This window comes from Passer montanus, unplaced genomic scaffold, assembly GCF_014805655.1.
Source record: "Passer montanus isolate IOZ18808 unplaced genomic scaffold, ASM1480565v1 scaffold45, whole genome shotgun sequence".
Taxonomy (NCBI): Eukaryota; Metazoa; Chordata; class Aves; order Passeriformes; family Passeridae; genus Passer; species Passer montanus.
The window spans coordinates 5,459,379-5,472,434 of NW_024369373.1; the positions used below are offsets into that span (position 1 = coordinate 5,459,379).

A 13,056-nucleotide genomic window follows, 5' to 3' on the forward strand; every position below is an offset into this window, starting at 1 on the left:
CTCCTACAAGTCCCACAAGCCCCGCCGGGCGGCCCAGGACTACATCTCCCAGCCTGCCGGGCCCGCCCGTCCCCCCTTCCCCCCCGCCCCGCGCGGCACGGCACGGCACGGCCATGCCGGAGCTGAGCCAGGTACCGCGGCGCAGAGCGGGCCCGAGGCGGGGGATGCGGCACGGCCCGGCTCGGCTCGGGATGCCGGTGCCGGGGGGACGGCGGGGGCGGCGGCGGAGCCCGGCCGGGAGCTGCTCCCGCTGCTGGGAGCTGGCCTGGGCAGCACCCACACGGGGTGCGCGGGGTTCATCCCCGGTGCGGTGCTCCCGGGGCTGGGGGTGTCCCCCGGGGTGCAGGGGGTGCTGAACAGCCCTGGCATGTGCGGGGTGCAGGTGCGGGCTCTGGGAGCATCCCCCGGGAGCAGACCCAGGAGGGTGCGCTGGCCCGGGCCCTGCGGTGCGGTGCCCAGCGAGGGTGGGCTGGCAGCTCTGCGGCTCCAGGGGGCTGCCGGGCACGGGGTGCTGCCCCCGGGGAGGGTGCTGGCCCTAGCAGGGCTGTGGGGGCTGCTGGAGCCGCTCCCCTCCAGCCGTGGGGTCTTGAGGGCAGAGCCGGGGAGCAGCGTGGGAGGGCTGGCTGCGAGTGGCCCCGGTCCCCAGCAGTGCCGGTGTGCAGTGTCCCTCAGCAGCAGTGTGACACATGGCTGCGTGACACACGGCGTCCATTGCACGGGCAGTGGCAGCCAGGATTTCACAAACAGCCTGAGCGTCCCTGGGGACAGGGTAGAAAACTGTGTCACCGAGCAGGGGATGTCCTTTGCCTGCTTCTTTGTGTGTGTGTGGCCACTGAGGCAGGCACCGGTGTGAGATGTTCCCGGTGTGCCTGTCCCATTGTTCCAGGGTGTTTCCCTGGCTGAGGCACGGCTGCCAGAGCGGGGTTGATAAAGGGAGCCCCTATTGCAGGGCCTGGGGACTCAAGGGGTCCCCACTCATGCTGGGGTTTAGTGCTGCTGGCGAGGGGGAAGGCAGGGTTTGCTCAGGCTCCAGCTGTAGAGTCACAGCACTTATTCCAAAGCTCCCAAATATTTCCCTAGAGAGAGAACTTGCCACACCAGCAGGAGGATGGCACTTGGGCAGCGTGTAAGCTCAGGCTGGAGGAAGGGCCACGTCCCCGCCGACAATCATAAAACATGGCTGGGGAGAACCAAACCACACCGAACCCCAAAACTTGCTGAGCCTCCCCGCAGGAAGACGTGTGGGCTCTGAGCTGGTGAGGGCAGCTCTGCCCTGCACTATCTCGGGCTCTGCTTTTCCCAGCCCTGAGCGGCCGCACCGCGGCCGAGGCGCTGAGCGCCAGCGGGAACTTCCTCAGCGCTTCGGGCTCGCTTTTCCTCCCTTTCTTCCCTTTTCTGCCCCTCCTGCCAGCAGCAGAAGCCGCGGCCTCAGCGAGGGGAGGGCTGGGGCTGGGGGTGCCTTGTCCCCGGCGCGTGTCCGTCTGTCCGTCCGTCCGTCTGTCCGTCCCCATCTGGCAGCGACAGCGGCCCCGCTGTCTGTCCAGAGCGCTTCCCTCTCCTGGCGGGAGCTCATGGCGGTTCTCGGGAACGGCGGGGCGCGCTCCGCTCGCCGCCCACGCCTCGGAGAGAGGCCGGGAGAGAGGCAGGAGAGAGGCAGGGAGAGGCAGGAGGAGAGCAGGCAGGGAGAGGAGAGGCAGGGAGAGCAGGCAGGGAGAGCAGGCAGGAGGGAGGCAGGGAGAGCTCCGGCCGCCGCATGCTGCGGGCACGCTGGAGCCTTCGTGCCCAAACAAGCTCCAAGCTGCCGCTTTTTTGGGGAAAGGCTCTCGGTGGTTTTGCTGCGGGCTCTCGGCGCGCTGATGCCGCCCCGTTTGGCACGCCGAGGTCCCGGCAGCTCGATGGCTTTAATCTCTTCCTGTTGCATTTCATTTTTGCACGTTTGCAAGCTGCTAATTGCTCTCCGGTGGCTTGGACTGCTTCAATGCTTCTTCATGAGCCAGGATTTATCAGAGCCCGCCTGACCCCGCGGGGCTGGGATGTGGTGGGAGAGGCTGGGAACCTCCTGTCCCTGCCCGCTGGGCTCTGCACTGGGCTCCGGGCTGTCTCTTGCCTTCACGTTGCTCTTTGCTCTTTGCCACTGGTGTCTTCCAAAAGCTTTTTTTGGGAAATGCAAGTGATTTGGGTCCCAGCTCCAAGGCAAAGTTCCCAAAGATACCCCTGAAACTGCACAGAGATGAGTGGTGAATGTATATACATATATATATATATATATATATATATATATAAATTTGTGTGTGTGATGTATAGATATAGATTTTTTTCCTTACAGGATGGATAGTTCAGTGTTTGAGCTCTAAAATAGCACCCTCAACAGTTGCTCTTGGGAAACCAGAACAAGCTGCAGTCACTTTGCTCCGGGTGCAACGTGTCCCCAGCAAAGGACTTTTGATCTGCAGCAGTAATTGGGCTAATTAGGAGGCTGCAAGTGCTCCCCCTTCTCCCCAGGTGCCTGAGCAGAGGCCCAGCTAGTGGAGAGAAGTCAGGGGCTCTCGCCAGTGGAACTGCTCTAATTTTACATTTAATGGGAGTTTCTGGCTCTAACTGGGCTGTGCTGGGATTGGTGCCCTCCGGCCTGGGGAGCCTTTCGTAACTTCCTTGCGATGAAATCTCGTAGGTGCAATTTCCCTAACGAGTTCAATGTCCCCCCGGTGCTGCCTGCGGGCAGAGCAAACCGGGGTGGTTTTGTGGGGCCACCCGCAGCGTGTGCCGAGGTTGCAGCTCTCAGCTTGGGTTGATCCCAGGGGTGACAGGGCGGCTGTGGGTACAGCACCCATCAACCAGCCCTCGAAAGCCACAGGAGAACCTTTGGTTTTCCACCAGCTCTGATCCTCAGTGCAGGTGAGGGAAGAAGGCAGGAGAGTGCAGGGGTCCCGTGTCCCAGCTCGCCTTCCCCGGGCACAGGGCCACAGCTGGCTCCTCCTGCTGCAGCCTCTGCCTGTCCTGCACTCCTGCACATATTTTCCTGGTGAGGCATCGTGAACCTATCGGGTCCAGGCTGGTTAAAGCAGCAGCAGTGGTGGAGGGGAAGTGGTTCCTTCCCAGCCAGAGGGGAAGCTCGGGGTGCTGCCGGCAGCTCCGGATGCTGGTGGTGAAAGGAGAGCAGGGGCCCTGCCCTTGCTGGGGAGTGTCTGCCTGCAGTGGGGCCACATCTTCACAGGCAGCTGAGCCTGCAGGGAGGCTGGTTCAGGGGTGTCTGTGGGGTGCAGCCCTGCTGTAGCAGGCAGGAAGGGGGGCAGGGACCAGGCAGACCCTGCTGACCCCAGCCTGCAGCTGTGGGAGGCTGAGATGGAAATGTGGCTCCCCATGGGACCAGATGGCTTTGCACAGGGAGCTGGGACAAGGATGGTATAGAGGAGTAGGCAGTGGTGGTGGCAAGCCCTGGACTCTGCCTCCTCTGTTCTGCTGGGCTGGTTGGCCAAACCTGGCTGTGTGGTGGGACTCAGCTTGGTGGCACCTGGTGTGGTGGTGCTTGACCCGGGGTTCAGTGGCACCCAGCTGTGTGGTACCTGAGCTGCTGGTACTTGAGTTGGTGCAAACTGAGGGTTCTGGGGTGGGTGCTTGAGGAGCAGAGCAGCTGGGCTGTCTCTGCCTCTCAGTTCTGCAGGCATTCAGGATCAGGGGGGAGATTTCCACTCCCCTCCCTGCCTGTCCTGCCTCAAGGCACAGGGAGCTGAGCGTGACAAGGCCGTGCTGTGAGCGTGGCCTTGGGCTTATCAACACCCCTGGAGTGCAGGGTCCCTTGTTTCCCCTGGGGAGACCCAGAACAGCTGGCAGAGGGTGGGGGAGAATGCTCAGGGACATCAGCCACTCAGGGTGGTACATGTGGCAGGGTGGTCCCAATGGGAGTGTGAGCTGCAGGGACAGGCATCTGCCAGTGTGAGCTTTGGGGGAGAGTGCCCACCCAGGATTGCCCCATCGAGCAGCACAGGGTGCTCAGGCTGGTGCAGTTCCCTGAGGGTCACACTGTGGTTCAGCCGAGGGGTTTGGGATGTGGCTGGATCAGTCCCTGCAGCCCCATCTACCAGCAAGGGTGGGAGCATTCAGTTTGGTTTTGCCACTTCTGGCACTCCCCTGTGCCCCTAAATCCCATAGGAAATGGCCTCAGCATGGCTGGCTCCCTCCCAGCTCTGTGCTGGAGATTTGGCCTCCACACTTTTTCCTGGCCCTATCCCAGGGCTGAGGGATGAGCCTGAAATAACCCCTCTGGAGGCCAGACACAAGGAAAGGCTGGAATTGCTGCCATTGCCAGCCAGGGGTGCGAGTCGGGTTTAAAACATGGGAAACCAAATTAACTTGGCTCCATTAGCTGATTGAGCTGGCTGATAGGAGTATGATTAATTAAAAGGATGAAGAATTAGTTACCAGGTCCTCGTTGCTGTCGGGATGTGGTAGTGGCTCAGTGCATGAAATATGCTTCTTCTCTTAATGCCTGGTGCCTGCCTACTGCCAGCCATCAGTTCTTCATGGCATCACCCCGTGGCAGGCAGAAACGCCCTTGTGCCAGCACCGGGTCTGCTCTCTGCTCCCTCTCTCATCCAGCTTCCAGCGAGGAAAAAAATTCAAGGGGAAAATATAATCCCTCTAGATGGGTGAAGCAGGAAAGGACCTCCTTAATTAAGTGCACTTTTCTCGCCAGGCCTTGCTGTGGCTTTGGCAGCCGGGTGATGCAGAGGGACAGGCTATCGTCCCGTCCCCGCTCACTGTTCCGAGCTAACGCGAGCTGACGGCCCCACGGAGGGAAGCAGCTCCTCAGCACTCTGCCCGGGGGCTGCAACCCCTGGCAGTGCTTGGGCCATGGGCAAAAAGAAATTGGAATGGTTTGATGACTTTTTGTAGTAATCTTGCTCACTGAAGTCGTGCCTGAGACAAGGACAGGTCACCGCTCGCTGTTTGTGTCTGGCATGGGAGGAGGTGGGAGAAGACTCGACTCAGATCTGCTCCTCCCCTGCCAAACAACCCCAGCCCTAATTCCCAGGTTTCCCACCCATGACAGGGATGCCAGTCCAGTCCAAGGGGGCCTTGTGTGCTTCCCCCTACTCTACCTGCAAGAGCCACGCACCACTCTAACACCAGTCAATGGTTTGGTGGTGGCAGAAGGGATGTCACTGCAAAGGGAACAAGGATTAGTAGCACCTGGTCACACAGGGTGGCATTTCCCAAAGACTCCTGGGGGAATTTTCAGACCATTCATCCCTGGGAAGAGCAGCAGACAGTGCAGACAGTGCTGCCACTGCTCCTCCACTCCCCTTCTCTCCCTGCCCCAAACCCTGTCACATCCCATCTCCCAGTGGTGGCTCCTTCTTTTGCCCACCCTACCATTTACTGGCATGGAAATTCATGCCAACACCCCCAGGATATCTTAGAAATTATCAAACAAAGCCAACGAGACCTGAAGATGCCGAGTGGGGATGTACTGAGTGTGCTTTGTCTGACAGGGAAGGGGCAGGCATCCTCCAGGCCCTGGGGCTGTCGGTCACATCGCTCCAGCATTCATCCTGAAATGAAAGATTATATGATTGGAAAAAACCATCCACCTGTAAAAGCAGCAGAGCAATTTGCCAGGACCTTTTAATAGCCTCGCTTCATTATCTCCTGCAATCAAAAAGAAACTTGTGTTTGATGAGTACATGGTCCTCAGGAGGCAATTTAGGATCCTGGGGATGAATTTGGGAATGGAAGGGTATTTAGTGGCGTCGGTGAGTTGCCAAGCTTGCTCACCATAGAAATCCTGAAATCCCGTATTATTTTAAGAAGGAAACATCCAAATCTGGTGCAAAAAGCTCCTGCAAGTGGGGTTTTATTTGTGGAGGCGGGTTGGATTAGGATTGGGCAGGGAGGGCATGGATATTGCTGGGGTTTGTGTGTGTGGGTGCCCTGTCCCTGCTGGGGGCTGAAGGGACCAGTGCAGATGGAAAGAGCTGCCAGCTCCTGCTAGGAAAATGATGACTCAAACCAGCCGCTGGGATTTGAGGCTTCATTTATCGCACATGAGCTGGGCTGGAGGGGGCTTTCCCTCCCCTCTGTGGTCGGGGGCAGCTCCAGGAGGCCCCAGGACGGGGGCAGTACAAAATGTGCTCCAGATGGTGTCAGGGCTGGGACGCATCAGGCAGGACCAGGCTGGGCTGGGGAGCCGGAAAGGGATTTTCCCCCTTTCACCAGGAACAAAAATAACACAAGCACGTGATAGCTCATTTCCTTTAGCCTTTAAAAAGCCCCGTGGGATGGTAAGCAGCGGGAGCAGGGGAGGGGGATCAGCCCATTCTGCTTGGTGGCCCTGCCATATTATAGCTGAAGAAAGCCCCAGAATTGCCTTTTACCTACGAATCTTTCCAGCGTTTTGCATCGGGGGGGCGGGGGGTGTTATAGCTTTTTACTGGCTTTATCCCAAACTCCCTAAATGCAAAATCCCTCTGTTTAACAACCACCCTGCTTTTTCTGCTGGCAGCAGCCCAAGGAACTGATTGCAGTCACTGCTGGCCATGCGTGTGCCATGTAGGCGTGTTAAAATTCCCTGCCAGAGCCCAGGAAAACACCTGAACTGGGATGTGCCTTCAGTTTTTGGCTCTTTCCTTTAAAGACTGTCCCCACTTGCACAAATATTTGACAGGGGGTTAATGGTTTGGGCAGGAGGTGTCCGTGCCTGGCAGTGGGAGCCTTTGGGGTCCATGTTCTCCTCCCATCCCAACAAGGAGGTTTTTGGGGGCTTAGCAGTCTATTCCTGGAAAGCAAGCCAGCGTCTTCCAGGAGATGTTTTTTTCCTAGGGAAGAAGCATCGTGGTGCCTGCCAGCTCCTAATTACTGCTGCCGGCCTCGGCACTGGCTTAATTGGGGCCAGGGCTGAGCCGTGGAGGTGATGCCTCTGCAGGGGCGGGGTCACCCCCTCCTCAAAAAGGCCTGGAGGGGAGGTCATGTCTCCAAACCCCTGGGATTCTGGATCCTGGGTTAAAAGGGGATTTTCAACCTTTTTTTTTTTTTTTTTTTTTTTTTTTCCTTTTGTGATTTGGCCGAGGAGCGCTGTCTGGCTTTGCCCACCCCCTGCTCGGGGGCTTGGCCGCTCTCCCTCCCCGGGCGCAGGCGCCAGCCCCCCTGCCCTGGCTATTTTTACCCGCCAGGATCACGAGCGAGCGAGTGACCTTCCCCAGGGACGCTGCCACTCGGGGGGACAGTCCCAGCCTCCGTGCCCGGGTGCCCGTCAGGCTGCGGAGCGGCTGCTTCCCGCTCCTTCCCGGCTGTTTCCCGGCTGCTTCCCGGCTGTTTCCCGGCTGTCTCCCGGCTGCTTCCCGGCTGCGGCGGCAGCCGGCGAGGAGGGCTTTGGAGGGGGCTGCTCATGGCGTGATAGAGGACAATTTAGCCCACAGAAAGGAGCCGCTTGTTCGGCTCCAGAGGCCGGTTCATGGCTGAGCCTTTGTCTGGCAGAGAGGAGGGCACAGTCCGGGAGCCTCTGCGAGTTGCCCAGGCGCGGGTAGCGATGCCGGCATCAGCTCCCTGCGCATCCTGCGCCTGCTTGGCCCCTTCGGGTGTGGCTCGCACCCCGCAGCGCCGTGCCTGGGACGGGCTAGGAGGCATTCTGGGGCGTTCAGTGGGGAATAAAGTCCTGAGCCCCAGCACCCCCCTGAGCTGTGTGTATCGCCACCCCTTGACGCGCCGTCCCCTTCTTCCCGCTCCAGGCCGGTGTCGTGGTGGCCGTGCTCCCGAGCGGGCGGCTGAGGGCGGCGTGCCAGCGGATCAGCTAAACCCGGGGAGGATGAGCACCGTGGCAGCTGAGCGCCAGCCGGGGCCGGGACCGGGAGGAGCCGCCGGGGCGCGGTGCCGCGGCTGAGGCCGGCGCGCCGGGCTGTGCCGGAGCCCGCAGCAGATGCTCCCTGCCTGGCACGGGGAGCCAGCGGGGGCCCTCGCCGCGGCCGGACAACGCGGATGGAAAGCTGCAGCCCAGCAGGTAGGAGCCGGGTGCGGCGGGTCCTGGGAGGCTCCACATCCCGCTGCCCGCCCCGCCGGCGGGAGTTACAGCGCTCGTTCCCGCAGGGAGCCCCGCTGGCCGGCTGACGCCCTCCCGCGCCCTATGCCCGCGCCCTGTGCCCGAGCGGGCGCCGTCCCCGGCTCAGCCACCCGACGACCATGAAGTGCTCGTTGCGCTTCTGCTTCCTCTCGACCGCCTTCCTGCTCGTCTTCGTCATGTCCCTCCTCTTCACCTACTCCCACCACAGCATCGCCTACCTGGACCCCGGCGGGCTGGGCGGCATCCACCGGGTGAAGCTGGTGCCCGGCTATGCCGGGATGCAGCGGCTCAGCAAAGGGGGGCCGTACCCCCGGGGCTGCTCCTGCCGCCGCTGCCCGGCCGAGGAGCCCGGAGCCACCGACTGGTTTGATGGGCGCTACGATGGCACCGTGTCCCCCGTGTGGACCAAGGAGAACATGGACCTACCGCCCGACGTCCAGAGGTGGTGGATGGTGAGCGCCGGGACGAGAGTGCCGTGGTGTGCTCTGCCACGGGGGGCACAGATTTCTCCCCCACCAAGGCGGGGGTGCTGGCTGATTCCCCCTTGTCTCCCTTCCCTCCTTGCAGATGCTGCAGCCCCAGTTCAAGTCCCACAACACCCACGAGGTCCTGAGCAAGCTCTTCCAGATCGTGCCGGGCGAGGATCCCTACCGCTCCCGTGACCCACGCCGCTGCCGCCGCTGCGCCGTGGTTGGCAACTCAGGCAACCTGCGCGGCTCTGGCTACGGCCCAGAGATCGATGGGCACGACTTCGTGATGCGGTGAGGGCCAGAGAGCACTGCCAGGGCCTGCCCAGGGCGCCACTGGGTGCTGGGATGAGTGGGAGTGAGTCCAGCCTTGCCCCCTCCCTGGGTGGGAAACTGCTGCTTGGCAGCATTCAACAGCTCGTGGGGATCACCCGTGCCATCTGCCAGGCAGGGGGCGTTGGGACAGCGGTGTCATCCTCCCTGCTCTCTCCCCAGGATGAACCAAGCCCCCACAGTGGGCTTTGAGGGTGATGTGGGTGGTCGGACCACACACCACTTCATGTATCCCGAGAGTGCCAAGAACCTGCCCGCCAACGTCAGCTTTGTGCTCGTGCCCTTCAAAACCCTGGACCTGCTCTGGATCGCCAGTGCCCTCTCCACTGGCCAGATCAGGTTGTAAGTACCCAGTGGGCACTGGCAGCACCAGGCTGGTGGCTCACTGTGCTCGAGGACAGCTCCCTTGGGAGCAGTGGGCATTGATCCCAAGAGCCCCCCTTGGCAAATCAGGCTGGAGTTGGGGGCATGGGACCCCCAGGAACTCACCCACCTCTCTGCTCTTTTCCCAGCACATACGCACCTGTGAAGCCTTTTCTGCGTGTGGACAAAGAAAAGGTACGTGGGGCTCATCCCCATCACTGCCAGGAGCACCTGCATGGCCATGGCCTCTGTCACCTCATCATTCCGCAGGGTTCCCAGTGCTCCTTTGGGGGTGCTGGTGCCAAAGGGAGCATGGCTGGGGCTGCTGTGCTGACCCTGCTCTGTCCTCCCAGGTGCAGATCTACAATCCTGCCTTCTTCAAGTACATCCACGACCGCTGGACGGAACACCACGGGCGCTACCCCTCCACTGGCATGCTGGTGCTCTTCTTTGCCCTCCATGTCTGCGATGAGGTGGGTGATGTCTCCTTCAGCTCCTGGCTGGCATGGAGTGGGTTTGCTGAGGTCCTGAACCTTGAGGATTAAGGAAGGAGGTGGATTCTTTGGGTCAAACTGCAGCAGTGACTGTCGTTGCCTGACACCACAGTGATGGGCTCCCTTGAGGGGTGGGAAGGCTGTGCAGAAGGATGGGCACCTTTGAAAATCACCCCAGCAGTGCAGGGGTTGCTGAGACAAGTATGTCCCAGCCTGGTGGGGGGTTCTGGCTCACTCCCTCCCTTGCTGTGGCAGGTGAACGTCTTTGGGTTCGGTGCTGACAGCCGGGGGAACTGGCACCACTACTGGGAGAACAACCGCTACGCCGGGGAGTTCAGGAAGACGGGCGTGCACGATGCTGACTTCGAGGCACACATCATCGACATGCTGGCCAAAACCAGCAAGATCGAGGTTTACCGAGGAAACTGAGGGCTGAGTCTGTGGCTCCCTGCTCCAGCAGGTCCTGCTGCCTGCAGGGGCAGAGGTGAGGGTCTCCCTGGTGGCCTCATGCAACGAGCACCTATGGGCAGGGCAGTTCTGCATTGCTGAAAGCCACCGTGGTGGTATTTGGTGCCTCCAGCAGCCAATCAGGTTCAGAGCTAAAGGAGACTTTTTGCTTTTTTTTTTTAATTATTATTATTATTAAGAAACCCAGCTGAGAAAGGATTTATAAACACAATCAGCGACTGACCAGGCGGCAGGGGTGGCCGCCTTGCATCTCTCTACAGTCAAACCAAATGCTGCTCTTTTTAAAAGAAGACAACCCCATGCCCCGAAGCCGCGTGACTTTGGGGAGCCCCTCGGGCATCACGTCCAGGCCGAGGGGGCTGAGGGAGCCGTGGCGCCTGCGCAGCCTCACCAGTGGAACCAGCTGCTTCTTTTTTCCTTTATTTTGGTATTTTTCTTTCACCCCTCCTTGGGGCGCCCGATGCCATCGTTTCTCCAGGGGAGGCTCCTGGCACGGAGGCAGGTCCCACACACGGATCCGCGGTGGGGAGCCAGAAGCTTTGGGAAGCTGACCATTGCTGACACTCTGCTGCAGGCTGGCAACTGCTGGCACGGCTGTGCAGGGAGATGAAGAGGGATCTCAGCTTTGGGGTGCAGCACCCCTGCTCTTCTGCCTAAGGACTGGGGAAGGGTAGGACAGATTTCAGGAATGACTGTACAGGAGGCGGCTAAGAAACCTACATAAGCATTAGCCTGATCACTCTGGCTGAGCTCTGTTAGCAGTTGTAGGATGCTCAAGGGGTTGTGGGATGCAGCAGGGTCAAGGAGACAGGATTTCCTTTGCTTTCAGGCTGGGAAGAAACAGATCAGAGATTAGTGGGTGAGTGAACTGCGCTTTTGCTTTTGTGTTGCTCTAAACAGCTCTGGTGAGAAGCTGAAATCCCAAAGTCTTTGCTCCTTTTGCCAGGGTGGAGCTTGATTTACACCAGTCTGGTACAGCCGGGGCCCTCAGGGTCCCCAGGGCTTCCTGGGCTGGACAGGCAGCCTTTGACATGGGATGGGGAGATGCTGAAGGAAACTGCCTCCCCAGAGGTGTCATTAAAACCACTTTCTTTAGGTCAATCAGGTGGGCTTTTTTTTTTAGGAGATGCTGAAAAGCTCAAGAAAAAGGCAACCATGGAAAAACTCCCCCAGAGAGGGACCCTCTGCCTGCACAGCCAGTGCTGAGAGAGGAGCAGGGGCTGTGGGGCAGTGTCTGTCTGGGGAAGCTCTGCCCATGCTGCCTTGCTGGTTGCAATAGTTAATTTGAGGAACAATCACTGTAGGGTTTTTTGGGCTTGGAGATATTTTTACCCTTTTGTATCTGGCTTTTCTGTAGCAGCCTCTTACCTGTTTCTCTACTTTGCTTTGGTTGTTTTTCAGGTTTTTTTTTATTTTTTTGAGGTTTCTCTTCAATTGTGAAACACGAGGGTGTGGGTTGGTCACCTAGAGCAGGCAAGTCAGCAGTCCCTGGGCTGGAGAAATTCAGCTTTTCTGTCCACAGGGATTTAAACTGCTGAGTTTTGTGGTGGGTTGTGGTCTGTAGAAGTGAAGCCACCCTGGTGCAGGCAGCCCTGAGCCACAGGACACAGGCTGCTGCAAGCCCTGCTCTCCACCTTCCTGGGTGTTTTTTGCTGATTTTTTGTTTTGTGGGGGTTTTTTTACGGGGAAGAAAATTAAAAACCACAAAACCACGAGCAACAATGAGTGCCTTGACCATCTCCCATCGGTGACACCTGGCTGTGCCCATGCTGGCAGCAGGGACATGGCTGATGTACCTGGCAGTTGTACCCACTTCCTTCCTCGCTCCACACTGGATCTTAGCTGGGCAGCGCTGCTGGGAGAGAGGGACACATCCAGGCCACCACCTTTCTGCTGGTGGCTAGAAAGGCCAAATCCAGTGTGATGAGGCTGGACCAGCTCCTGTTGCAGCTGAGCAGGGCCAGGCCTGACAATCAGGGTGAGCGGAGACGCTGGGTACCAAACCCAGGTGCTCCAGCAGCACAGTAGTGGCATCCAGCGTCAGGTGGCTTGTGGCTCCTGGCTGCCCTGACAGTATTTTTTTTTTGCTAACTTCCTTCCCCTACTCCCCGTTTCTCTGTTGTTTTAATTATTATTATATTATTATTTTTTATTTAAGCTGTCCCACTAGGACTCGCGACCACTCGTGTCTCCCTGGCAGGGTGGGCACAGGCAGGCGCACCATGCACTGTACACAGAGGGGCTGTGGGCACAGGCTACGGGCACAGGGGCAGCCAGGGAGGAGGTGCCCGGGCTGGCCCACCTGGCAGAGGTTGTCTGCATCACACAGTACCTGATCTGAGATCTTCCTGCCCCACTGGGAGAGGGAGAGACCAGTGCTCCGAGCTAGGAGCAGGCGGGCAGCTCGGCCCGTAGCCTCTGTGTACATGGCTACTTCTGCACACAACTGTCTTAAACCAACTGGTTTTTTTAAAGTCAATAAAAATCATGCATCAAATCTACTTGGTGGTTTTCTTCTGATAGCCCTGTCTAGTGTCCCTTTGTCTGCACCCAAACCTGGGCATCAGTAGGTCAGGAGAGGAGGGAAAGGGAATGAGAGGGTTGCTGGGCCATGAAGATGCTCTGCTCTCCTCTCCCGGGCCAGGTACCAGCCCCCAGCTGTGGTTAACATCTCCTCACCGGGGCAGGAAAAGGACCTGGCCCTGTGCCAGCCTGGGTGCCCAGCAGCAGAGCCCCAGCACAACCCCTGCAGCCTGAGCCCAGAACTTGGTGATGCCACTGCTCACCCAGACCCCACATCCATGTCCCAGCCACCCTGGACCCTAAAACAGAGGCTCTGGTCCCAAGCAGCCCATGTCCCTGAGCCCCACCACAGCAG

General features: G+C 59.3%; 1 protein-coding gene across 3 annotated transcripts; it reads left to right on the plus strand.

Moving 5' to 3' along the window:
* Positions 1–70: 70 nt before the first annotated feature.
* Positions 71–12,679, plus strand: ST3GAL2 (ST3 beta-galactoside alpha-2,3-sialyltransferase 2). Of its 3 annotated transcripts, none has more exons than XM_039721258.1 (8): positions 71–131; positions 7,725–7,993; positions 8,080–8,505; positions 8,621–8,814; positions 9,016–9,195; positions 9,366–9,411; positions 9,570–9,689; positions 9,966–12,679. In XM_039721258.1, the coding sequence occupies exons 3-8, from the start codon at positions 8,173–8,175 to the stop codon at positions 10,137–10,139; spliced, it is 1,047 nt and encodes a 348-aa protein (XP_039577192.1). In that variant the 5' UTR covers positions 71–131; positions 7,725–7,993; positions 8,080–8,172; the 3' UTR covers positions 10,140–12,679. The 3 variants fall into 3 exon arrangements, with proteins under 3 accessions (XP_039577192.1, XP_039577193.1, XP_039577194.1); XM_039721259.1 differs by lacking the exon at positions 71–131 and adding an exon at positions 7,207–7,242; XM_039721260.1 differs by lacking the exon at positions 71–131 and adding an exon at positions 7,357–7,519.
* The last annotated feature ends 377 nt before the right edge of the window (positions 12,680–13,056 follow it).

Coding starts and splice junctions, on each gene's coding strand:
- ST3GAL2 (XM_039721258.1), top strand. CDS start 8,173: ATGAAGTGCTCGTTGCGCTTCTGCTTCCTCTCGACCGCCTTCCTGCTC. Junction 9,196..9,365: donor TCCACTGGCCAGATCAGGTT/GTAAGTACCCAG, acceptor CTCTTTTCCCAG/CACATACGCACCTGTGAAGC. Junction 9,412..9,569: donor TGCGTGTGGACAAAGAAAAG/GTACGTGGGGCT, acceptor CTGTCCTCCCAG/GTGCAGATCTACAATCCTGC.